The sequence below is a fragment of the Pan troglodytes genome, chromosome 13 (genome assembly GCF_028858775.2).
Source record: "Pan troglodytes isolate AG18354 chromosome 13, NHGRI_mPanTro3-v2.0_pri, whole genome shotgun sequence".
Lineage (NCBI taxonomy): Eukaryota > Metazoa > Chordata > Mammalia > Primates > Hominidae > Pan > Pan troglodytes.
The window spans coordinates 143,359,477-143,384,393 of NC_072411.2; the positions used below are offsets into that span (position 1 = coordinate 143,359,477).

The 24,917-nt window shown below is 51.6% G+C and overlaps 2 protein-coding genes across 24 annotated transcripts in view; one reads left to right on the top strand and one right to left on the bottom strand.

Annotated features, from left to right (window-relative positions):
• Positions 1-24,917, top strand: part of SNED1 (sushi, nidogen and EGF like domains 1) — a 100,626-nt gene that overhangs the window by 71,482 nt on the left and 4,227 nt on the right. For 5 of the 8 annotated variants that reach the window (XM_063791005.1, XM_054679685.2, XM_054679682.2 and 2 more), the window contains 10 exons: positions 1,413-1,596; positions 2,487-2,599; positions 3,510-3,791; positions 5,160-5,304; positions 5,379-5,461; positions 6,849-6,947; positions 15,309-15,425; positions 15,856-15,943; positions 21,045-21,128; positions 22,022-22,059. In XM_063791005.1, the coding sequence (XP_063647075.1) occupies positions 1,413-1,596; positions 2,487-2,599; positions 3,510-3,791; positions 5,160-5,304; positions 5,379-5,461; positions 6,849-6,947; positions 15,309-15,425; positions 15,856-15,943; positions 21,045-21,128; positions 22,022-22,058 (1,232 nt within the window). In that variant the 3' untranslated portion in view covers position 22,059. Of the gene's footprint in view, positions 1-1,412; positions 1,597-2,486; positions 2,600-3,509; positions 3,792-5,159; positions 5,305-5,378; positions 5,462-6,848; positions 6,948-7,894; positions 7,981-15,067; positions 15,217-15,308; positions 15,426-15,855; positions 15,944-21,044; positions 21,129-22,021; positions 22,060-24,917 lie in introns of those variants that run through there. The other 3 variants (XR_010149974.1, XM_054679683.2, XM_054679687.2) reach the window with 3 other exon arrangements.
• Positions 1-24,917, bottom strand: part of MTERF4 (mitochondrial transcription termination factor 4) — a 64,019-nt gene that overhangs the window by 26,327 nt on the left and 12,775 nt on the right. For 3 of the 16 annotated variants that reach the window (XR_008546760.2, XR_010149976.1, XR_010149975.1), the window contains 3 exons: positions 23,642-23,706; positions 22,847-23,026; positions 7,974-9,264 (listed from right to left, as the gene is read on the bottom strand). The exons of 3 other annotated variants lie outside the window; for them this stretch is intronic. Coding sequence is in view for 10 of the 13 variants with exons in the window: in XM_054679696.1 (XP_054535671.1) it covers positions 23,537-23,706 (170 nt within the window). In the remaining 3 variants the exon portion in view is untranslated. 10 more of the 16 variants (XM_063791017.1, XM_054679699.2, XM_063791013.1 and 7 more) reach the window with 4 other exon arrangements.

Below are 24,917 nucleotides of genomic sequence, written 5' to 3' on the forward strand. Positions count from 1 at the left end.
GGAGCCCTAGAACACGGCGGTGGACGGACAGGGGCAGGGCCGGAAGAAAGCAGAGGGCTGGCCTTCCACAGAGCCCAGCCGCATCAGCTAGAGCACAGGGGATCTCGGAACAGGCTGGGCAGGAACCAGGTGGGGTGCAGGGCCATGGGGCCATGGGACTCTCACCCAACATGCCTGTGGCCTCCAGACACAGGAGCAAGAATGGGGAAGGGGTGCTAGAGGCTCGAGGAAAGAGGAAAAGGTGCTGAGAGCACAGACTGCTGCGAAGTGGCGTGATGGATGGATGGGTGGGTGGGTGGCCAGGGCTTCAGGGAGGCCTAAGCATCCAGCAGGGCCCTGCGGGGTGGCCACGTGAGTTTGGTGAAACCTATGGGTAGCATGGCGGGTAGGTGGAGAGGAGCTCGGCGGTTCTCACAGGAGGAAGCCTCCTGGCCACACCTGGAACCCAGCTTGATGCCAATGCCAAGGGCATTGAGGGACAGGAGAAGGCATTCAAGGCAGCTTGAGCCCACCCAGAGGCCCACAAGGGCCTGTCCTGCAGGTGTTGACCACCAAGGGGCTGGAGTTCCCAACACAGCAAGGACACAGAGCACACCTCGGCCAGTGGAGAGCCTGGGCGCATGTGCGGGTGGCACTGAGCAGGTGTCAGCAGGAGCTGCCAGGGGCTGAGTAGGGGTGGCTCGCCTGGGCTGTTTTAGGAAGAAGCACCTGCGAGGCTGCCCCATGTGAGATCTGCCCTCGGAAGGTATCTGGAGTGAAGACAGAGCCCGCCCTGCCCGCTGCAGAGTTGGGGCTCCAGCCAGCCATGGTGGGTGGAAGGGACCGCTGTCCACAGACCGGGGTGCTGAGTTGCCGGGAGCTGAGCGCTGCCCTCTGGGCTCTGCCTGGTGCATCAGCAATGGCACTCGAGCTTCGGAGGAGACTGGCTGGGCGGGAAGCGGAGCTCACAAGTGGCCCCTTCCCTGCAGTCGCAGGGAGTTCTGTATGTCCGTCCTCCTAAGACAGCGTTGCCCAGACCAGGCCCAGATGTGTGCTCTTAGACCAAAACAGTCAACTGGCACAGAAAAGGGGAGGTCCAGGTTACTCATGTCCAGAGGGACTCCGGCCCATCCCCTGCCATGTCACTGCCACATCTAAATGGAGACTAAGACCCCTGCCTCTGGTAAGACAGTCTGGCCCACAGCGGGCTCCGCAGCCGTCATGCCCACAGTGGGTTCTGCAGCTGTCAGCCCTGGAGGCCAGAGCCTGGGCATCCCACTCAGCCCAAGTTCCCTGAGCAGTTGATGGGACACCCTCTCCAGTGCCTCTCTGTGGCCCCCAGCACCCTCCCAAGCCTGGTTTCATCTTGAGCCCCTGCGCTCCCCCAGGAGCAAGGAGGAGCCGGCACCTGCTGAGCAGTCCATTCCCCCTAGGACCCCGCCCTGTGGAAGGCTTCGAGGTCACCAATGTGACGGCTAGCACCATCTCAGTGCAGTGGGCCCTGCACAGGATCCGCCATGCCACCGTCAGTGGGGTCCGTGTGTCCATCCGCCACCCTGAGGCCCTCAGGGACCAGGCCACCGATGTGGACAGGAGTGTGGACAGGTTCACCTTTAGGTAAGAAGGGACACCCAGAGCATGGGGCCGGGGTGAAGGCAGGGGTGGGGGCTCGGGGACACGGGGCCCAGGTCTCGGGCACATTCTCCGTGTGTGGACTGTACACCTGCCGCTCCTCACCTGAGCGGAGACAAAGGTCTCAGGTGAGCCAGCCTCAGATCCTGGAGGTTTCACTCCCGCCTCACCTCATCAGGGCTGCCAAGAGAGGATACACCTTGGTAGTGTTTTAAAGTGTCCAAAAAGAGCAGGAAAAGCTCAGAAAATCCAGGGGCACACTTTCCACACAGATCATGAGAGTGACTTGGCCCCTCAGAGAGCAGCGGCCAGCGAGGGTAGATGGTAGCAGCCCCGAGCTCTCCCAGGAGTCCCACAGTGGACCCCTGTGATTTGGTCGCCAACCAAAGAGAAAGCTTCCGAATCGTGCTCAGCGCAGGCAGGGGTGCAGGAAAAGATCGGAGAGCGAGTGGGAAGGAAGACTCCAGCCAGCAGCTTCCTGGGGCTGGGGCGGCATTGGCCTCACGTTGCCCTGTGGTTTCCTGAGAATTTACATCAACTCACCTGTGCTGAGGGCCCGTCCCCCATCCCTGCACAGCGACCACTTCCCCCTTCTCTGGCCTCTCCCAGCTGAACACCAGCCGTCTGACCATACTGTAGCAGCCCCAAGCACACCTGATCCTCCTCGGCTGCCCGGACTATGGGTTGGCTTCCCGCCCTAGGAGCACACGGCTCTGAGGGCCATGAGTCTGCCCCTCGTGGAGGTTGCCTGGGCCACCAGCAGCAGGACAACCTACCCACAGTCACCTCCTGCCTGGGGGAGCTGCGGTCTGGCAGCAGAGTCACACACAGGTCCCAGACATCCCTGTTCTCTCTTTGTCACCTCCTGCCCACAGGGCCCTGCTGCCTGGGAAGAGGTACACCATCCAGCTGACCACCCTCAGTGGGCTCAGGGGAGAGGAGCACCCCACAGAGAGCCTGGCCACCGCGCCGACACACGTGTGGACCCGTGAGTAGAGCAGCGCGGCCCCTGGCACACGAAAGGCCGTCTTCTGGAAGCTCTGGCTTCCTTCCAGCCTCCCCTAGTCCTCTCCAAAGCGTCTACAACACCAGAAACCCAGCCCCTGGCCTCCCAGATGTCTCTTCCGCTGGGGCCACTGAGCAGGGGCCACTGGGCAGGAGCCGCTGGGCTGGGCCCTTGTGCTGGGACAGCTGTCCAGGGCAGTCTCCATCTCTAAAGGCTCCTGGTAGCTCCTCAGCATGGAGTTCCTACTAGACACCGACCAGAGGGCCAGAGGAACTCACTGGGCCAGGGATACCCATGCTATCCAGGGCCCTTGTACCTTGCAACCAGCCCCCTCTAGCTAAGCTCCCTAAGTTCCTGGTGTCACTAGGCCCACACCCCCTCCCCAGTGCATGGGAGGGGCGACAGCATGGACAGTCAGCGTGCAGGGGAGGGACAGGTGAACTGGGCAGAGGGGAGGCTGCAGCTCCCTCTGTGAGGAACAGAGGCTTGAGCAGGCCCCTGCCCACCTGTGCACTCAGATGCTGCCCGCCTGGGAAGGCGTGGGAAAGGCTGGTGGGGCAGGGGAGTCTGCACAGGGCTCCACGCAGCCAGGCTCAGGGGAACCGACTGTGCTGCAGGGAGGGCGCCAGCTGACGGGCCAGGGTCTGGGGGCTTCACAGGGTGGATCCTAACCCGAGGGGAGGGTGGCAACCAGGGGCCTGCAGGCCTCTCAGTTGGGAGATTCTGCTGTACATGCTAGCCCACACCCCGCCTCAGCACTGTACCATTGTCCATAATAAAGAATCTGGCTTCCAGCAAGGCTGCAGCAGCCCATGTCGGGTTCTCAAACCGTGTTCTTGCCAGAAGACCCTGTGGGCACCCCCTCACCTCTCCCTGCTCCTGCCTCGTCCAGGGCCCCTGCCTCCAGCAAACCTGACCGCCGCCCGAGTCACTGCCACCTCTGCCCACGTGGTCTGGGATGCCCCGACTCCAGGCAGCTTGCTGGAGGCTTATGTCATCAATGTGACCACCAGCCAGAGCACCAAGAGCCGCTATGTCCCCAACGGGAAGCTGGCTTCCTACACGGTGCGCGACCTGCTGCCGGGACGGCGGTACCAGCTCTCTGTGATAGCAGTGCAGAGCACGGAGCTCGGGCCGCAGCACAGCGAGCCCGCCCACCTCTACATCATCACCTGTGAGTGCCGCGGGCCCTGCGCGTGGGCGGGGGCGGTGTTTGCCAGCCCTCCACCCTGTTCAGGACTGACCTGGCCCTGCGGGGGCCTGGGATGCCAGGCAGACAGCCTAGAAACAGGACCGTGTTAGCAGGGGAGGAGTCTGTGTATGAAAGTGGAGGCTTTTCAAACCCACGAGGAAAGGAAGGACTCATGGGCAGGTGGCACCAACAATTGGAATAATGAGCACATTGAGCCTCAGTTTGTGCCGGACCCTCCCGTAGATCCCAGACAGGCCGAGCATCACCTGAAAACGGGTGCCGAGGGTGGCAGCGAGGAGGAAGCCCCCGGAAGTGGCCTGCATTGCAGCCCAGGCCTGACCCACGAAGAGCCACTGGACACAAACGGACAAAGGGCCAGGAGGCCACAGGCAGGGGCCTGCAAGGCAGGCAGGAATGCTGGGGCGCAGAGGCACAGGGCAGAAGGCGCTCGGAGTGGGGACAGATGCTCCGAAGGTCTCAGGTGTGCTCCCAAGTGCAGGGGTGGCCCTTCCAGGCTCCACCAGGGTCCCGAACGCCCCACTTAGGTCTTCCAAGTTCACAGAAGGAGCTGTGGGAAAATGCAGGAGCAGAACAGGGAGAGAAGAAAGAGACGGAGACAAGCAGGGAGGAGAGGCCACGGCTGGACAGAGCAGAGCAGTGCGCGGCTCCCCAGGGAAGAGAGGGCTCTGACTCCAGGCTCCTCCCCAACCCGTGAGGCTGTGCTGGGGACACGAAGTGCATGAGCTTGCCGAGTTCTCAGACCCAACCCTGCCACCCCCACCAGCTTGGGGCCAAGCCCACCAGCCAGGCAGAAGGGGCAGGCTGGGACCTCTGTGAGCCGGCGTCAGAGGGAGAGGGAAGGGGAAGGAGGGCCCAGCCTGGGAGGCTGAAGGACACTGTGAGGGTGACAGACGCACCCTCACTCTCAGGGCACATGCTGGGGTGGGGACTCCCAGCTGAAGCGTCCCATCAGGAGGCCACTGGGGAGAAGCACTGTGTCTCCAGGGCAGCCTGGGACCTGAGTCCGAGCCCGAGTGCCCAGCCCCTTGAGAACTTGAGTGACGGGCAGGGGCCTAGACTCAGCCCTGCCTCATGACTCCCAGGCCAGTGCACGCCTGTGTCACGGCTGCGCATGGCTCCTCCTCAGAACGGATGCGGCGGGTGGGCTGGAAGGGAACCCAGGGCATCTGGGGAAGCCACAAGCACCTTGGATGACCACGGCCCACGCACATGCCCCCTTTCCCTTCTCCAAGCACGGCTGAGTGTGAGGGGCACCACCCATGCCACAGGGGCAGGGACAGGAGCAGAGGGCAGCCCCAGACCAGCCCCTTCCTCCTGCCTGCTCTGCAGCCCCCAGGGATGGCACCGACAGACGCTGGCACCAGGGAGGACACCACCCTCGGGTGCTCAGGAACAGACCACCCCCCGCGCGCCTGCCGGAGCTGCGCCTGCTCAATGACCACAGCGCCCCCGAGACCGCCACCCAGCCCCCCAGGTACATGCCCCACCCGTCGGCCCCATCGCCCGAGGTGGCGCTCGGACTGTGGTGACCTTCCACCCTCTCTGCAGGTTCTCGGAGCTTGTGGACGGCAGAGGAAGAGTGAGCGCCAGGTTCGATGGCTCACCCAGCAAAGCAGCCACCGTGAGATCACGTGAGTGCCGGGGCCTCCCCACCCACCTTGGTGGCCAACCCTCGTCCTCACTGCCACTCTCACCAGGTCCTGTCCCCTACATGATGAGCCCACCCCCACCGCCAGCGCAGTCTCCAGCCAGTGACCCCCACCCCGACTGTGCACAAGGCGCGGGGCTCGTGGGGCGCCGGCAGCATGCACCTCCGTGGCGGGAGGGGCAGCTCGTGAGGGCCTCACGTCAGTGTGTGGGCTGGAGGCACAGGCTGCTGGTAGGGCACGCAAGAGAAGATAAACATTTTAGAAGCAGGTCTGAGACATTACAGCAGCTTTATTTGCCAAAGTAGGGCTCTGAGCTTTGTTTTAGTAAGCCATGGGCAGGAGGCCATGAGGGTCTAACCCGCCACTCTGAGTGTGGTCCAGCAAATCCTCCGCCACTGTCCTGGCAAGATCTTCCCGGTGGCAGCAAGGCTGATGGGCCCAGGTGCCTTGGCCCCTTCCCACCGGGTTTACTGGGTGAGTGCCGCTCTGGGAATCTGCCTGTGATTCTGACACAGAAGCCCTGAGACATGTTGGCAGGAGTGAGGCAGGCGCGACCCTGCCCCAGAGGGGACCTCTCTGGCCCTTGCCTCTCACCTGGAATGCCAGGTGCTCATCCTCATGGAACTCCCCAGCAGAGCCTAGTCACCAGTTTAACAAACACGTTCTGAGCAAAAACTCCTCAGGCAGAGGAGGGAGGGAAATGCAGCAAGGAGAGTGGCAAGGAGGGACCAGAGCCCTGGGGTCCCTGCCGCACGGTGAGCAGGGGAGAGAGCCCCCAGCAAGGTGTCTGAGGAGAGGGCAGGCAGCTGCCCGGGATGCCCAGTGGTGAGCAGGTGAGATCTGGAGTACAGAGGGGGGCCCGTTGTACTTGCAGCTATGGAAGCGGATATGAAGTGCCCGAGGGTGTGGTTGAGATCCCTGCATAAGAAGTGATGCAGTTGGGGGCGAGGGCGTGAGGAAGGTCAGTACAGACTGAGGGCAGCTCAGAGAGAGCAGGGGGTGCCACAGCCTCCAAGAAGCAGGGGTGGAAGGAGAGGAATGCAGAATTTGACCCTAAGAAGGAAGCAACCGCATCAGCCGTGAGGATGGGGCCTCTCAGCATGATCAGTGGTGGCTGTCCCTGAAGCAGCTCTGAGGGGGCCCTGCAAGGGGAAGGCCGAGCCCCTCCAGAGGGTCTGCAGGAGGGTGAGGCCAGCCCTTCAGGGGAGGCAGCTCTGGGGCCGACAGGTGCTGGGGCCACGCAGGGAGCCTGGTCCCCACCAGGGACATCCATGCTCCCTGAGATATAGAAGCACTCAAAAGGGTGGCCCCAGGACCATCCCAGGTGCAAAGCAGCTGCGCCGTGTGGTCACCGCCTGGCTTCTCCTAGAACCCACAGCCTCGGCGCAGCTCGAGAACATGGAGGAAGCCCCCAAGCAGGTCAGCCTGGCCCTCCAGCTCCCTGAACACGGCAACAAGGACATCGGAAGTAAGTCAGCAGCGCTGGTGGGGACTTTGGGACTGACTGACTGCTCTCAGGGGCCTTAGAGGCTGCAGGCAGGAGGGACCACCCACGGTGAGGAATCAGGAGGCACAGAGCCTACCTGAGGGGAGGCCGAGCGCCAGGCACCCCGGTGTGGGAAGATGGGGTGAAGCTACACCACCCAAGCAGTGGGACCCCACAGACGGGAACAGGCCAGGGGGCAGGACCCACCCAAACCACCCAGAGTCTGAGCTAGAGAGACTGGCTTTGATGCTGCCTCCCCTCCCCTCCCCTCCTTCGCCTCCATATGCAGCAGAGCCCACCCCAGCCCCTGCCTCTGGGCCCCTCACCCCTCACTTCTCCGAAGAGGAGCAGGTGGAGTCAGGATGGGAGAAGCAGAGGGAGCAGCCACTGGGCGAGCCCCAGCTTGAGGACTAGCTGGGCCCTGTGGACACTCAGGTTATGCAGGACCTGAACTGTCTCCTAGTCTAGGGCTCTGCCTCGTGAGAATCGAGGCCAGCACGTCCCTGCAGGGCACCAAGCATCTGCTGAGCACCTGCAGTAAGAGTTCCCAGACGCTCACGAGGCAGTTCCCCTTCGGGCAGCACCAATACATGTGTGTTCCTCACCCTGAGTCAGACTCTACCTTTCTCCTGGTTCTAATCCTTTGGGGCTGTGTCCTCTATGGACAGCTCTCCTAGCACCCGGTGACCTGTTCTCCCCTGAGTCATACCACAGACTCAGATTGGGATCACCCCTCAACCCAACCCCAAAGAAGTCCTAGTACTTGGTAAAGGTGTGAGCTGCTGAGCGTGGTCTCACCCGCAAGGCCTTGCCCCCAGCTTCTCAAGGACATGTGTACACATCAAGGGCACCTGCGGTGGGGTGTGTTTGCAAGTGGCGGTTTCGCTGAACCCTAAGTTCACCTTCCCCCCCCGCCCTCACCATACAAGGTCTGGACTTGCTGCTAGCCCCTGTGAGCACCAGGAGGACTGGTTTGTGCATCCGACGCAGAGAGTGAAGGATTCTCTTAATTCAGGTGTGGCCCATTCAGAGTGAAGACTCTCGTGTTGATCTTTAAGTGAACTAAAACAAACATTTCATCAGATGATTTGCATTATGTCAGCCCCTTTAAATACCAGGTGTTCGTTTCCTAGAACTCAGAGATTGGAGGGGCGTGTGTTACCCTCCTGGGTCTCTTCAGCAGGAGAGATTCAAGATGACCCCCGGGCTGGCCCTGAGGTCACCACGGTCATGTGGTGTTTGCCAGCACGAGATGCTCATGCCCTGGTGGGTGCAAAATGATTTTAAGTGATAACATGAAAAGTAGACTCTTTAATGGCCCCTCGATGCGCAAAGCCAGTCATGATCTTTGGTTCATGTTGCACTCTCACGCTAGCTACCTTTTATTTAGTTATTAGCCTTTGAATAATGACTAAATCAAGAACCCAACCTATAAACTTGGATGTGAACGATACCTTCTATCTTGCCATCATACTCCCTGTTCTCTCCCCTCAGCTAACCATGATCGTGAACTTTGTGCCTAGAATTCCTTTGTGTTTTCAGAGTGGAAGGTGGGGGGAGTGATTTTATGGTGCATATATGTATGGCAGAACAATACGTGAGTTTTCTTTGCAAGATAATTATCTTGCCATGTGTGATCGCTAGACCTGTGTTTTCACTCCGCATTCTCGGACTGAGGTTGGCCCATGCGGTCTGGGCGGCTGCGGCTTATTCACACCCACTATTGAGCACAGAGTCCACTGAGTGAACTGACCGGCTCTTCTCCCCTCTCTGTGCAGAGAACATGTAGGTTGTGTTTGGTATGAGCAGTGCTGCAGTGGATGTTCCTGTACACGTTTTCCAGTACGTGTGCGGGAGTGGAAAAGCTGGATCTAGGATGAGGATGTGTGAATGCCCAAATTACATGAGAACTAAGTCATTTTCTAAGAGGCGATAGCAGTCTGCACTCCCTCCAGCAGTGATGAAGACATGCAGTGAATCCAGTCTCTCTAGAACTAGGTTTTGCCGGGTTTGCAGATCCTGCAGGCAGAACGGGTGGGATGCACACCCCTGGGATCTGGGTTTGCATCTCCTGGGCACTGATGTGACTGAGCCTCTCCTCATGGGCATCCACCAAAGGTGTTTGCTTCTGTGAAATGCCTGATCACACCTTTTGACTTTATGTTGGGTTATTTGTACTCTTTTTATTAATTTGTCAAAATTCTTATATGTTTTGATACTGATCCTTTGTCAGGTCTGTGTTCTGCAGGTATCTTCCTCCAGCCTCTGGCTTGTCCTTCCCTGTTCTTGGTGGTACTTCCTAATAGAGAAAAGTTCATAATCAAATTTATCGAGCATTAGTGGTTAACAAGTTGGGAGCCTTCTTTAAAAAATATCCTTCCCCACACCAAAGTTAGAAAGTTATTCATGTATATTTTTTTCGCAAAGATGTAAAGTTTTGCTTTTGACCATTAATCTGTTAGACTGTGTGTGTGTGAGAAGTTGGGCTACAATTTCATTTTTTATGCATATGGGTAAACTGGATTTTTCATCTCTTCATGCTAAAAAGTCCCTTTTTCCCCCACTATCATTATCAAAATTCCACATATAAAAGTAGAATTCTGGCGGCGTCAATTTGATACATCTGTGCCAATACTGCCCTGTGTTCACTCTAACTTTGTAAGTCCTGGAACTGATTGGCAAAGTTCCTTTCCTTTACTCTTCATCTTCAGAAGTATCATTGCTACCCTTGGCCTTTTTTCTTCCACATATACACCTTCAAATCTAGTCACACTCTATGGAAAAGGCCTTTGAGATAATGACTGGGTGTGCATTCAATCCATTGACCATTTTTGTGAAAACTGACATCTTTAGGATAGTAAGTCTATATCCATGGACATGGGATGTCTCTCCATATATGACATTATGACTTATTTAATATCTTTCAGTAAAGTTTTATATGGAATTCAGACTTATTCCTAGGTATTTTATAGTTTGATACTAACTAGTATATATTTTAAAAGTTACTTTTCCTGATTATTTATTACTGGAGTATAGATATTTATTTGACCTTTGCATACTGACCTTATAGCCAACCATCTTGCCAAACTCTCCTATTCTTGTTATACATTCTTTGGGGTTTTCTATATATATATAAAATCATATCCTTTAAAAGATTAATTGTTTGCTTTTAAAACTCAGACCTGCTCACACCTGTAATCCCAGCACTTTGGGAGGCCTAGGCAGGCGAATCACTTGAGGCCAGGAAGGAGTTCAAGACTAGCCTGGCCAACATGGTGAAACCTGTTGGTGTGGTAATGGGTTAAGGATAGGCATTTAGATCAGTGGAAAAGAACTGAGAGTCCAGGGCCGGGCGCGGGGGCTCACGCCTGTAATCCGTGGAAAAGAACTGAGAGTCCAGGGCCGGGCGCGGGGGCTCACGCCTGTAATCCGTGGAAAAGAACTGAGAGTCCAGGGCCGGGCGCGGTGGCTCACGCCTGTAATCCAGCACTTTGGGAGGCCGAGGCGGGCGGATCACCAGGTCAGGAGATCGAGACCACAGTGAAACCCCGTCTCTACTAAAAATACAAAAAATCAGCTGGGCGTGGTGGCGGGTGCCTGGAGTCCCAGCTACTTGAGAGGCTGAGGCAGGAGAATGGCGTGAACCCGGGAGGTGGAGCTTGCAGTGAGCTGAGATTGCGCCACTGCATTCCAGCCTGGGTGACAGAGCGAGACTCCGTCTCAAAAAAAAAAAAAGAATTGAGAGTCTGGAAATAAACCACACGTCAATGGCCAACTGACTTCTACAAGGGGGCTGAAACCATTCAATGTGGAAAGAATAGTCTTCTCAACAAATGGTGCTGGGACAGCTGGATATCCACATGCAAAAAGAATGAGGCTGGAGCCCTCGTACCATATACCTCATAACACAAATTACCACAAATTGACCAACAACCTAAATGTTAGGAGCTAAAACCAAAACTCTTAGAAGAAAACATAGGAGTAAATCTTCATGACCTTCGATAATGAGGGTCCTTAGGCTCAACAATAAAAGTATGAACAACAACAAAAATCTATATATAAACTACTCTTCATCAAAACTTAAAACTTCTGTGCCTCAAAGGATGCCATCAAGGAAGTGACATGACAACCTGTGGAGTGGAGGAAACATGCAAATCATACCTGATCAGAGACCCGCATCTAAAATAAAGAGCTCTGACAACTGAACAATAAAAAGACAAACAACCCAATTCAGACATGGGCAAATCATACCTGATCAGAGACCCATATCTAAAATAAAGAGCTCTGACAACTAAACAATAAAAAGACAACCCAATTCAGACAGGGGCAAAGGACCTAAAGAGACATTTCTGCAAGGAAGATATGCAAATGGCCAGTAATCACACCGAAAAGATCCTTGACATCATTAGTCAGCAGGGAAATACACATCAAAACCACTAGGATGGCGGGAATTAAAAAGTCAGATAATAATAAGCATTGGTGAGGACGTGGAGAGATCAGAACCCTCTACACTGCTGGTGGGACTGTAAAGTGGTACAGCTGCTCTGGAAAACAGTCTGGCAATTCCTTAAAGGATTAAACCAATAGTTACCGCATGACCCAGTAATTCCACTCCTAGGTATATACCCAGGAGAAATGAAAACCTATGTCCACATGAGGTCCTGTACACAAATATTCATAGCAGCACAGCACAAAAGCCAGAAAGTAGAAACCACCACAGTGTCAATCAACTAACGAAAGGAAAAGTGGCCGGGCGCGGTGGCTCATGCCTGTAATCCCAGCACTTTGGGAGGCCAAGGCGGGCAGATCACCAGGTCAGGCATTCGAGACAAGTCTGGCCAACGCGGTGAAACCCCGTCTCTACTAAAAATACAAAAATTAGCTGGGCGTGCTGTCGGGCGCCTGTAGTCCCAGCTACTCGGGAGGCTGAGGCAGGAGAATCGCTTGAACCCGAGAGGTGGAGTTTGCAGTGAGGTGAGATCGTGCCACTGCACTGCAGCCTGGGAGACAGAACTAGACTCCATCTCAAAAAAAAAAAAAAAGAAAAGAAAAGAAAGGATAAGCAAAACATGGCATATCCACTCAGTGGAACATGATTCAACCATAAAACAAGGAAGCATGCTGCATGCTACAACATGGATGAATCTTGAAAACATCATGCTAAGTGGAAGAAGCCAGACACAAAAGACTCTTATGTACTGTGATTCCATTCATATGAAAGTCCAGCAGAGGGAGCTCCCTAGTGACAGAAAGTACATTAGCGGTTGCTTAGGACTGGAGGGTGGAGGGGATGGGGAAGGCAGTAACAGCCAAAGGGTACAAGGTTTCTTTCTGAGGTCACGAAAATGTTCTAAAATTGTGCTGATGGATGCCTGTATCTGTGAATATGCTTAAAACCAATAAATTGTACACTTTGGGTGAATTTTATGTTATATGAATTATCTCAATAAAGCCGGCTTAAAAAAAGTTATGTGCAGGCCAGGCACGGTGGCTCATGCCTGTAATCCCAGCACTTTGGGAGGCTGAGGCAGGTGGATCACTTGAGGTCAGGAGTTCGAGACCAGCCTGGCCAACATAGGGAAACCCTGTCTCTACTAAAAATACAAAAATTAGCCAGGCGTGGTGGCACACGCCTATAATCCCAGCTACTCAGGAGGCTGAGGCAGAAGAATTGCTTGAACCCAGGAGGCGGAGGCTGCAGCGAGCCGAGATCGCACCATTGCACTCCAGCCTGGGTGACAGGGTAAGACTCCATCTTAAAAAAAAAAAAAAAAAAAAAAAAAAAGGCCGGGCGCGGTGGCTCACATCTGTAATCCCAGCACTTTGGGAGGCCGAGGCAGGTGGATCACAAGTTCAGGAGATCGAGACCATCCTGGCTAACACGGTGAAACCCCATCTCTACTAAAAATACAAAAAATTAGCCGGGCACAGTGGCAGGTGCCTGTAGTCCCAGCTACTCAGGAGGCTGAGGCAGGAGAATGGCGTGAACCCGGGAGGCGGAGCTTGCAGTGAGCCAAGATCGCCCCACTGCACTCCAGCCTGGGCGACAGAGTGAGACTCCATCTCAAAAAAAAAAAAAAAAGTAACATGCAGAACAATGTTTTCAGTATGTTGTCTTTTGTGTAGGAAAATGGAGAAGGGAAATACAAATTTTGTCCTCATTTTAATAAAGAAATGAAACATTAAAGATGGTTCACCAAATGAGGAGGGAAAGAACTGCATAATGGGACTGGAGATTGGCGAGGCTTCTCTGAATGAACCTTGTTTTACAGTTTTGACTTTAGAACCAAAAAAAAGGTTTTAAAAACAATAAAAAGAAAAGGCAACACCTAAAAATTGAAAACATACTGAAATAAGTAAACCTAGTTATCATGTGGATGGCGTAACCACACAGGAAAAAAACATCATTGCAAGCGATTTTAATAAGAGTGGTCTGTTCACCCCGAATGGAATATGGTCTAAGGATAAAAAGCATCGCCAAGAAATGTTAGGCTATACTCAGTGATCTTAATGTTAGTAATAATACTTGAATTGTTATTTTGAAATGATTGCATGTATATGGTAGGATAAAGAAAATAATTGTTAACACCACCAAGATTTTCAGTGTAAAGAATTAAAAATGTAAAATGAAAGAAGTTAAAAATCTTGTTTGTTTTGGCTGGGCGCAGTGGCTCACACCTGTAATCCCAGCACTTTGGGAGGCTGAAACGGGCAGATGACTTGAGGTCAGGAGTTTGAATCCAGCCTGGACAACATGGTGAAACCCCGTCTCTACTAAAATACAAAAATTGGCCAGGCATGGTGGTGCGCGTCTGTAGCACCAGCTACTCGGGAGGCTGAGGTGGGAGAATCACTTGAACCCAGGAGGCAGAGGTTACAGTGAGCCGAGATCGCGACACTGCACTCCAGCCTGGGCAACAGAGCAAGACTCCATCTCAAAATAAATAAATAAAATCTTGTTTGTCTTTTGATTCTGTTAATTTGAAATGGAAATATTAGTATGAACTCATAATGTGTTTATTTTTTAAATAATAAACAGAACTAATTTTCTAGTTCTGTTCATTGAAAGGCCTGAAGCTGTGACATCTCATAATAGGGAGCAGTGTGAGTGCCAGGCTGTGGGCTCTAGATCTCGTTCTCACCAAGAAGCCAGTGATCTTTGGAGAAATGGGTGATTCCAAGACTGAAGCAGGATGTGGACAAAATAAGCCCAGGACATGTTGTGTAAAAAGCAAGCAAGCTTTCAAAAGAGCAAACCATGTCCTGAGGGCGGGGAGCCAACCTGAAGGGCTCCCGCTGTCCAAAGACAGAATAAATTGAGCATCAGGAAAACAACTGACAGCAATGGACGGAAGCCCATGAAATATACCAATATCTCTGTGTTCATCGTGATGCTCAGAAAGAAGAAGCAACCTAGTGGGCAACTTTGGAGCTTGCTGAGGACCGACTCGGTCTGCAGGCACACAAGCAAAGGAGCAGGATGGAGCCTTCACGCTGCCGTGCCTGTGTGGACCAGTCCAGGGTGACTACGGGGTAGGTGAGGGAAAGCCTGTCTTCACAGACCACTCTCCAGCTGGTGAGGGCAGGAGCGACAGGGTCAGACACAGGCCTGTGAGAGGACAGCCCTTGGATCAGGGATCTCGATCTCTTGCTCGAGCCATCAGGTGCAAGGCCCGTGGGGACTTTATTCTGGGTTGGTCAGGCTGCCAGCACTGGACCAGTGACCAGTCCTCGTGTCACTCTAGTGGGACTTGGACACATCACAGGCCGCCTGGGCTGGCTGGGGGTGCACACGCATCCCTGAGCAGCAGCCCTGCAAAGACCATCTGAACCTAAATCCTATCAAGCACCTCTCTCTAATGAGAGTTTACAGGAAACACAGGGGTGGGATCAAGTGAGCAGTAAGTCACATCCATTAGAGCACCAGGAGGGGCCTCAGGATCCAAGCGGCAGAAACCGTGTTCAGGGGCAAAGCCAGCAAGGGTCAGGGGTGGGGAGGGGCCACAGGCCAGTGGGGGCTCAGCACTGAAGGCCCCGCTCCTCCCTCCCTCTCCCTCCTCCTTCTCCTCTTCCTTGTTTTTGTTTGTCTTCCTTCCTTCCAGTAATGAGGTCAGGGCCGAGCACACTGCGGCCTGTCTCCTCACCTCTGCTCTCTCTCAACACCTGAACTGGGACCACGCTCTAGGGCCCAGAGGCGTTTGGGAGGCCACCGCAGCACACCACAGAGGAGTGCACGGCCACCCTGCATCAGGTCAGGTCATCGAGGAAGGGACAGCAACATGTCTATGAGGCAGGCCTGTCCTGGGGTTCCAGTGACTAACCTCTTGTGACCTCTGTTTCCAGACGTCCCTGGCAACTGTTCAGAAAACCCCTGTCAGAACGGAGGCACTTGTGTGCCGGGCACAGACGCCCACAGCTGTGACTGCGGGCCAGGGTTCAAAGGCAGACGCTGCGAGCTCGGTAAGTCGGGGCTTGGCCTCAGGGCGCCCCTTACAACACAGCCTGTGCCTCAGCCTAGGACTGCTGGGCCACCGCTGGGTTTGCCACGGGAGCCTCCAAACCATGAGGTGCCAGACAGGGAGTCTGGTGCACGGGGCTGACCCCTGAGCCCCTAGGGGCTGCGCTGCTGCCCCAAGCACCAGGATGAGAGGTGCTGCCCGTCACGGGTCAGAACAGCCACAGCATGCGAGGCACAGCTTCGGAGGGCTCCCTGACCCAGCCAGAGCGGTGTCAGGAGAAGGGACTCCCCACCTCCACAATACCAACCCACCCCGGCCTTAGAGGAAGCCAGCTGCAGACCCCGGGCCCTCTCCCTTGGGCAAGGCCTCTCAGGAGGGGCAGGAGGAGCCGTCAGGAGCACCTGGTGAGCCACTGCCCTTCTTTGTCACAGCCTGTATAAAGGTGTCCCGCCCCTGCACAAGGCTGTTCTCCGAGACAAAGTCCTTTCCAGTCTGGGAGGGAGGCGTCTGTCACCATGTGTAAGTTGGTTTCTGTCCTCCGCCTTACCGCATTTGTCGTGTGTTCTTGACTCCTCAAAGTGCTGTCTCAAAGCTACCCAGCTAACCCTGAGGAGGGACGATGGCTGCAGTCACAGAAGGGACTTGCTTTGACCATCGATTCCCTCCATGTCACAAATTAGGCAGCTGAGGCAGAAAAACCGAATAACTGCCCCAAGTCCATGCAGCTCAGGAGCAGGGGCTGAGAAGAACGCAGGCTCCTGGTCCCCAGGCCCCCAGGCCTTCCTTCCCACACATCAGCCACCCAGGCCTTCCATCCCACACATCAGCCCAGTCCCCACTGGATGGCAGAGCCAACTGATGTGACCTTCCTCTCTTCTCTTCCTCAGAGCCCCCTGGAAAAACAAACAGCTCATGAGAATGCCGGCCCCAGTTCTGCCATTAACTCATGATGTGGCTTCAGGCCCCCCATCTCCAAAATGGGCTGTGGAGGGAGAGATGCCCAGCCCATCTCTTAGGTCCTTTCTTGCTAACACTCTATGACTCTGTCGGTCACAGTCCATTTAGTCAACAGATGATGACTTACTGAGCACCTGCTGTATGCCAGGCACTGTCCATTTAGTCAACAGATGACTTACTGAGCACCTGCTGTGTGCCAGGCACTGTTCTAGATACTCAGCACACATCAGGAACAGAGCAGACCAAAGCCCTGCCTTCAGGACCCGTTCATTGCAGATGAGGGGACAGACAATAGACAGCAGTGAGTGTGTGGTGTGTGGTGTGGCAGGTGGTGAGTGCAAAGGGAAAAAGGACGAGATGACAGGATGAGACTAGGAGAGCCTGCTGGGGATGGGCAGGGGCTGGTGCAGCAAGAGGGCAAGCCTCCTGGGGATGGGCAGGGGCTGGTGCAGCAAGAGGGCAAGCCTCCTGGGGATGGGCAGGGGCTGGTGCAGCAAGAGAGCAGCCTCCTGGAGAGGGCGATGCTGAACAGACATGGAGGAGGGATGGACGTTCCAGAGAGCCAGAGGACAGTTACCAGGGCCCTAAGTCAGGAGTGTCCCTGGCATGTTGGGGGAGAAGTGGAGAGTGGTGAGAGGTGAGGGACAGGGAACCCTCGGGGCCATGGAGACCCACAGAAAGACTCTGGTGTTTGTCCGGCATGAAATGGGGAGCTACTGAAGGGTTCTGAGCAGAAGAGTGACATGTTCGATTACACTACTTTGGATGCTCTGTGGAGAATGGGATGTAGACGGGCAAGGGTAGAAGCTTCATTAGAGCTTGGACATGAAGCCAGGTGTAATATGTAGCAGGAACACATATGAGATACTAATCTGTGTTGGGATTTGGGAAGCCGTGTTGACAGCCCACTGATTCGGATTCTATGCAGTGAGAGTCCGAATCCACAGTATCTGCCATCTTCCCGCTGTGCTTAGTTACACCAGTGCCTGCTGGTGACCACCAAGTATCCAACAAGAAGACCCTTCACTTCCTGAAAGCATTCTATCCTTTCACTTTTAACCTACCTGCATATTTCAAGTGACTTTCTAGTATTTAACGTAGAGGTGGGTCTTGCTTGGTATCTAGTCTGACAGTCTGGTTTTTATTGGAGTATTTAGACCATTTACACTACCTTCCACATAATGGCTGATGTGGTTGGATTTAAACTGCCATATTACTATTTGTTTTCTATTTTTCCCACCTGCTTTTTGTTCCTTTTTTCTTTTTTCCTGCCTAATTTTGGATTACTTTTTAGGATTCCATTTTGCCTCCACTATGGGCTTACTGGTTATACTTCTTAGGTTTATTGTTTAGAGGTTGCTCTGGGATTTGCCATACACATCTTCACCTTAACACAATGTACCTTTAATTACTATTGTACGAGTTCAATATGATGGCAGCGTCTAGGATTTTTTTGTTTTTTTTTTTTTTGAGACGAAGTCTCCCTCTTGTCCCCCAGGCTGGAGTGCGATGGTGCGATCTCGGCTCATCGCAACCTCTGCCTCCTGGGTTCAAGCAATTCTCCTGCCTCAGCCCCCCGAGTAGCTGGGATTACAGGCACCTGCCACCACACCCTGCTAATTTTTGTATTTTTAGTAGAGACAGTTTACGTAGAGACAGGGTTTCACCATGTTGGCCAGGCTGGTCTCAAACTCGTGACCTCAGGTGATCCACCCACCTCGCCCTCCCAAAGTGCTGGGATTACAGGCGTGAGTGACTGTGCCCAGCCAGCAGTGTCTAGGATTTACCATACACATCTTCAACTTCACGCCGCATACCTTTAATCACTACTAGACACCTTCAGTGTCCATGGCAGCGGCTGACATCAAGCTTCCACTTCCCTCCCATCCTTTGAATTATTATGAGACTTTTTCCTTCCACATATGCTGTGAACTGCACTATACGTTATTTTTGCACTCAAAAATTATCTTGTTTTAGATATTGAAAGTAAAGTATTTTGTATTTATTGCACATCTGCCTGCCGACTCCAGCACTCTTCATTCCTTTTTGTAGATCTAGGATTCCATCTGGCATCATTTCTCTTTGCCATAAGAACTTAACTCTAACATCTCTTATAGCACAGGTCTGCAGGAGATGAATTCTCTCTGCTTTCGTCTGAAACTATTTTTATTTCACCTTCATTTTTGAAGAATATATTTGCTGAATACAGACTTCTTGATTGACAGTTATATTTTTTTCTTTCATGACTTAAAAGTTGTCATGGCTTTGACTTCTGGCTTGCATAGTTCCAGACAAGAAGACTGCAGTCATTCTTACCTGTGTTACACTGTATGGAATGTGTCTTCCTGCCCCTTTTATGTGTTCCCTTTATAACTGTTTTTGGACAATTTAATTATGATGTGCTTCGGTATGGCTACGTTTTGATTCTCTTGAGTTAAATTTTTGCCATTAGTTCTTCATATATTTTTCCTGTCCCTCCATTTCTTCTACTTCTGGGACTCCAGTTATGCATGTATTAGACTGATATTGTCCCACAGGTCACTGCAGCTCTTCTCAACTTTTTCAATCTTTTCATTTTGGACAGATTCTATTGCTGTGCACTCAAGGTCACTGATCTTTTCTTCTGCAGCATCTAATCTACCATTAATCCTGTTCAACAAAAGTTTTATTAATACTGTGTTTTATCATCTCCAGAAGTTTCATTTAGTTGTTTCTTAGATGCTCCAATTTCTATCTTCATTATCTTTATATTTTCCTTTAGCTCACTGAACATGTGGAACAAATTTATAATAGATATTTTAAGGTCCTCATCTGCTATTTCTGTCATCACTCTCATGTCTGGGTCTTATTCTATTTGATTATTTTTCTCTAGGTTATGGGTCACTTTTTTGATTATTCAAATGATTCTTGAATGTCTTATAGTTTTTTATTGGATGCTGGGCATTGTAAGTTTTATGTTACTGACGCTGGATTTGTTTGTTTTCTTTTCAAGAATGTTTTTTCTCTGCAAGGCATTATCTGAGTATAGTTTGATCCTTCTGAGGCTTGTTTTAGGTGGCTTTGGAGTAGCCTTTATTCTGGGGTTAATTTTGCCCTAGTTCTATGGCATGGCCTTTCTGCGGTTTCTTTTTTTTTTTTTTTTTTTTTTTTTTGAGACGGTGTCTTGCTCTGTCGTCCAGGCTGGAGTGCAGTGGAGCGATCTCAGCTCACTACAACCTCCGCCCTCCTGGGTTCAAGCGATTCTCCTGCCTCAGACTCCCAAGTAGCTGGGATTACAGGCACTCACCACCATGCCCAGCTAATTTTTGTATTTTAGTAGAGACAGGGTTTCACCATGTTGGCCAGGCTGGCCTCAAACTCCTGACCTCAAGTGATCGGCCCGCCTTGGCCTCCCAAAGTGCTGGTATTACAGGAGTGAGCCACCGCACCTGGCCCTGTCTGGGGTTTCTATGGATGGCCTAATAAACAAGATCTCTCTACTCTGGCTCTGGAAATCGTTCAACTCCTCAGTAGTTCTTCTTTGCCTTGTGGGGATTCACCCTATGCATGCACAGCTTTATTTCCAACCACAGGCCCAAGGGGACCCTACACAGATTCTGGAGTTCCTCCTCTGCATAGTTCCCTCCTCTTCAGTACTCTGCCCCACAAATTCCAGCTGCCTCTGTCTCCCCAACTTCAATCTCTGTTTCCTCAACTCAGTGTGACCACTGCTTGGATCCCCTTTCTCTGTGATGCCGTCCAAAAACTTCTCTAGGCTGAATTCCAGGCTGACCACAGGACTCATCTCATCTGTTTCTCCTCTCTCAGGGATTACAGTCTCGTGTTGTCTGTTTTCTAACATCTGACATACAGTTACTTACTATATTTTGTCCAGTTCTCTGGTTGTTCACATTGGGAGGTTAATTCCAGTTTCTGTTACTCTTTCATGTCCAGAAATGGAAGTCTTACCACAGGTTTTAGATCCTAAAGGTTCTATGAGACTTAGCATATGAGTTGGAGCTCTGCCTGCTGAACTCCTTGGATTTCCCTTTTAAACAGCTCTGACATTTGAGAACTTTAACAAAAGACAAAACGCCTTCCCATCCATTATTATCTACAAACTTGTAAGAGAGATGGTATGAGTAGGTCCCATTTTTACCTGCAACTGAGGCTTAAAACTTGAAGAGACTTGCTCAAAGTAGCCTGGTTAATAAATGGAAGAGGCAGGAGATGAAATCGGGTCTCCTGTTCTACAATGCCTACATCCGAATCCCGAATCCCCAACACTCCTCAAACTTCTCTGTGAAATACCCAGAAAAACAGAAAAGCGAGGCCATACCTTCCCCAGGCCTCCGGCCAGGTGGCTGCCTCTAGCACTGACATGTCTTTGACATTTCACATTTTATTTTTAGTACCATATCCTTTGTCACTGCTCATCAGAATGCACATTAAAATGGGTTTATTTTATGCATATTACTGTATATGCAATAAATTTGTTACAAATCACATGACCTTTATGTTAGACATTTTAATACATCAATAGGAGGTCATGTTTCATTCAGAAAATAGCAGCTTTTCCCTCAAACACCTTCAGGTTTACCTGTGGGTTCACATAGCCTAGGTTAAGCAGTTGGCAACATTTTGCTTCATTGTCTGGTTTTACAAAGCTTTCTTGTGACAACAGGTATAAAAGAGTCTACAGAGTTCACCAAGACATCTGCTTCAAAGAGAGCTGTGAAAGCACAAGCCTCAAGAAGACCCCAAACAGGTGCCTCTGGGGAGCAGGCCCATGCCGTGTCCTGCATGTAGCCCACAGGGTGATGGGGCAAGGGCGGCAGTGCTATGGGATGCTGCAGGCCTGTGGGCTGAGCCAGGCGGTCTACTCGCCCAGATAGGCAGCCCCTGGGCAGCCATGTTCTGCTACGAAACTGTATGTCCATATATGTGCATGTGAGCATACCCAGAGGGGCACAGCCGGGCATGCTGGGTGCTGGGGGGGGGGGTCACTCTGGTTATGCATATTCACACAGAACATGGTGCTACAATTGGGAAGCACAGGGTGTTACTGACAGCCCCGAGTATTTAATGGCCAATATAGCACATCGCTCTTTACTTTTTATTCACTCACACCCAGGTTCTTTCCACAAAGGGTTCAAGGTAGTTACAAGAATTACTACTGTTTGGGGTTTGCTGAAAGAAGTACGTGAGAATATTATATGCTTTAGAAACCACAGAGTCGAAGCCTGTCATCGTCCTCATAGACCAATGAGTAGCCACACGTACTTGTTTGGCATTACCAAGTGTCCGGGCAAGGCCGCAGCCTGCAGCTCACCAGCCGTGCTGCTCGGCCTGTGCATGTCACTGGCTCTTCCCTAGGGTAGCTTTTGCTTGCTTTCTCCCACGTCCGTCCTCTCTCTCTCTGACTCACAGCCAGCCAGGTTTCTAGCCTTGTCATTCCTAAACTACTGCCTCAAGCCAGGCGGGCGCACACAAACTAAAATGCTAATCTCCACAGCAGTGTCTGAACTAATGGTGTCCCCCACCGCGGAATGTATGTGAGCTAAAGACAGGATCTCAGCAGGCAGCCTGGACTGAGGTAGCTGTAGAATTCAAGGTACACAGTCTCTTTTTCATTAAACGACTTTTCTCTAATTATTTCAGGAAACAAAGTAAGAGTCAGACACTGGAGAAATCTTAAGGTACGTCCCTGCTGCTCCCGCCCCACTACCACAGAGCTGCTGGGAAGTGGGGGGCGACTGCCCAGCCCCGGGCTCTCAGAGTGCCGCTGCCTGCTTACTCAGCACTGCTAAAGGAAGTGCGGTCCTGTGCTGCTGTGTTACAGACTCCCGGGCAGGAAGGTTTCAGAAGTCCCCAAGGGGAAACAGAGATGAACCTGGTCTAGCCACTGACGAATACACCTTCAGGTGGAAATGAGGCTCTCTGTGGATAGGGCAAATCCCACTCTCTCTCAAGGGAAATGTGGCCCAGAAACCCCTAGATCAGCTGCAGTGGGAGGAAGAGGCAGGGGGGTGGGCCCTTGGAGAGGCTGGAAGACCACCTGGCACCTGGGAGGAGGGGCCACGGGCAGCGGGAGGGCCTGGGCTGCTGAGAAATTCCGGGGGCTCCAGGAGAGGGCTAAGAGAGTGCCTCCCAGATCTTGTGAATGGCATTCTATTGGAACTAAAAGTGGGGCAGGGGCCTTGATCACTTAATATTTAGAAAGTCTTGAAGACCGTCACTAGAAAGTCGTCACTGACACTAGACTCATAGGCATTCATAAATCCTGACATGAAAGGAACTTTCTCTCGTTTTTGTTTAAGCTAGCATTTCCCAAACTCTTTTGGCAACCAAACCCCCATCCTGCCCCCACCTCCCCACACAAACTGCTGAATCTTAAACAACACTGGCATTCTTCACAATCGTTTGCAAGAGACTGGGATATACCATAGAAAGCCATCTACAACCTGTTACCAGTTTCATACTGACCATCATTTTTTATCAACATGTCACTGCATGAAAGATGAATCTCTGGTTGGCCTAAGACAGCTTTGCTCCTCCTGCCCCTTATAGGAGCCCTCACAGTTCACCTTCCTGGTGGTGCAGATGAGAGTGAGGCACCCTTGGGTAACAAGCCACTTCAAAACAGGTCTATGTTTTGTTACATGCCTAAAAAAATAAAGGAGAAATGTCATTCAGGAACCTTTAAAAACAAAAAGCAGCAAAAGAGCTTTTCAGGTATAGGCTCACACACACCAAAGGAAGAGTGTCCACACCACCTTGGGGGAAAGGTCTGGGCCGGAGCTCCGCACATGGCAGGAACTTGAGCTCTGAGTTGGCCATGACAGAGTGCATGCATCTGCCTCTTCGGATGTGGAAAGTCTCTCCATAAGAGAGTAGCTGGCAGCATTCACTTCCTGTTGACTCGAGGGAATCACTTCCCGCTCCCACCTCACCCTCCAAAGACACACACACTAAGCACACTCCAGGCTTGTAAGCAATTTCCTACAGCCGAGCGTCACTTAACAATGGAGATGCATTCTGAGAAATGCTTTGTGAGGCAATTTCATCTGGGCGAACATCATAGCGCACACTAAGAACAAACCTAGATGGCACCGCGTACTGCGCACCTAGGCTGTGTGGCAGAGCCCGTGCTCCCGGGCTACACACCACAGCGTGTTACTGAATACTGTAGGCGGTCGTAACACAGTGCCAAGTGTGTGTGTATCTAAACGTAGAAAACCTACAGTAAAAATACGATATAAAAGATAAAAAATGGTATACCTGGGCAGGGCACTTAGCGTAGCTGGAATGCGCAGGACTGGCAGTTGCACAATAATAAATTAGTTCTGCAATAAGAAATTAACCTTAGCTTACTGTAACCTTTTTACTTTATACATTTTTAATTTTTACTTTTTAACTCTTTTTAATAACAGCTTAAAATACAAACACACTGTACGGATGTTCAAAATTGTTTTCTGTCCTTATTCTCAGTGCTTTTCTCTGTTTTTAAAATTTTTAATTGTTTTTTACTTTTTAACTTTTGTTAAAAACTAAGACACACACACACACATTGGCTTTATGCCTACACAGGGGCAGGATTATCCATGTCACCTTCTTCCATTTCCACATCGTGTCCCAGTAACACACATGGAGCTGCCACCTCCTGTGACAGTGATGCCTTCTTCTGGAAACCTCCTGAAGGCCCTGCCTGAGGCCATTTTATAGCTAACTTTTTTTTATAAGTAGAAGGAGTACACTCTAAAATAATGATGAAGAGTATAATAAATACGTAAACCAGTAACATCACATATTATCATCAAGTATTATGTACTGTACATAATTGTATGTGCTAGACTTCTATACACAGGGCAGTGCAGTAGGTTTGTATACACCAGCATCACCACAAACACAAAAAGAATTATTCTAGCACTTTGGGAGGCCGAGGCCGGCGGATCACTTGAGGCCAGGAGTTTGAGACCAGCCTGGCCAACATGGTGAAACCCTGTCTCTACTAAAAATACAAAAATTAGTCAGACATGGTGGTGGGCACCTGTAATCTCAGCTACTGAAGAGGCTGAGTCAGGAAAATCACTTGAACTTGGAAGGCAGAGGTTGCAGTGGGCTGAGATTGTGCCACTATACTACAGCTTAGGCAACTGAGCAAGACCCTCTGTCTCAAAAAAAAGAAAAAAGAATTCTGTACGATGGCTATGACCTCAGCTCCATTGTAATCTCATGGGACCACTGTCATGCACGCGGTCCTTCATCGTGCAGTGCCTAACTGTACTAGGATTAAGAATGCACAAACATAATTTGGGTTTGAGATATTTATACAGTGGTAAGTCACCTGAAATATTAATGTATCTTTTTAAAAGCTTGCCTAGCACATCCACTCCCATAAAAACAAATCAGAAACCCCCAACTAATTATCAAATACTGACTTATAGAACACCTGTTCTTGAAATAATGGAGACAACACACAAAAAAGCAGGAAACAGAAACACACGCACCCAGACACTCATCCAAGAACAACATGAGAATTCATTTCAACCCAGAG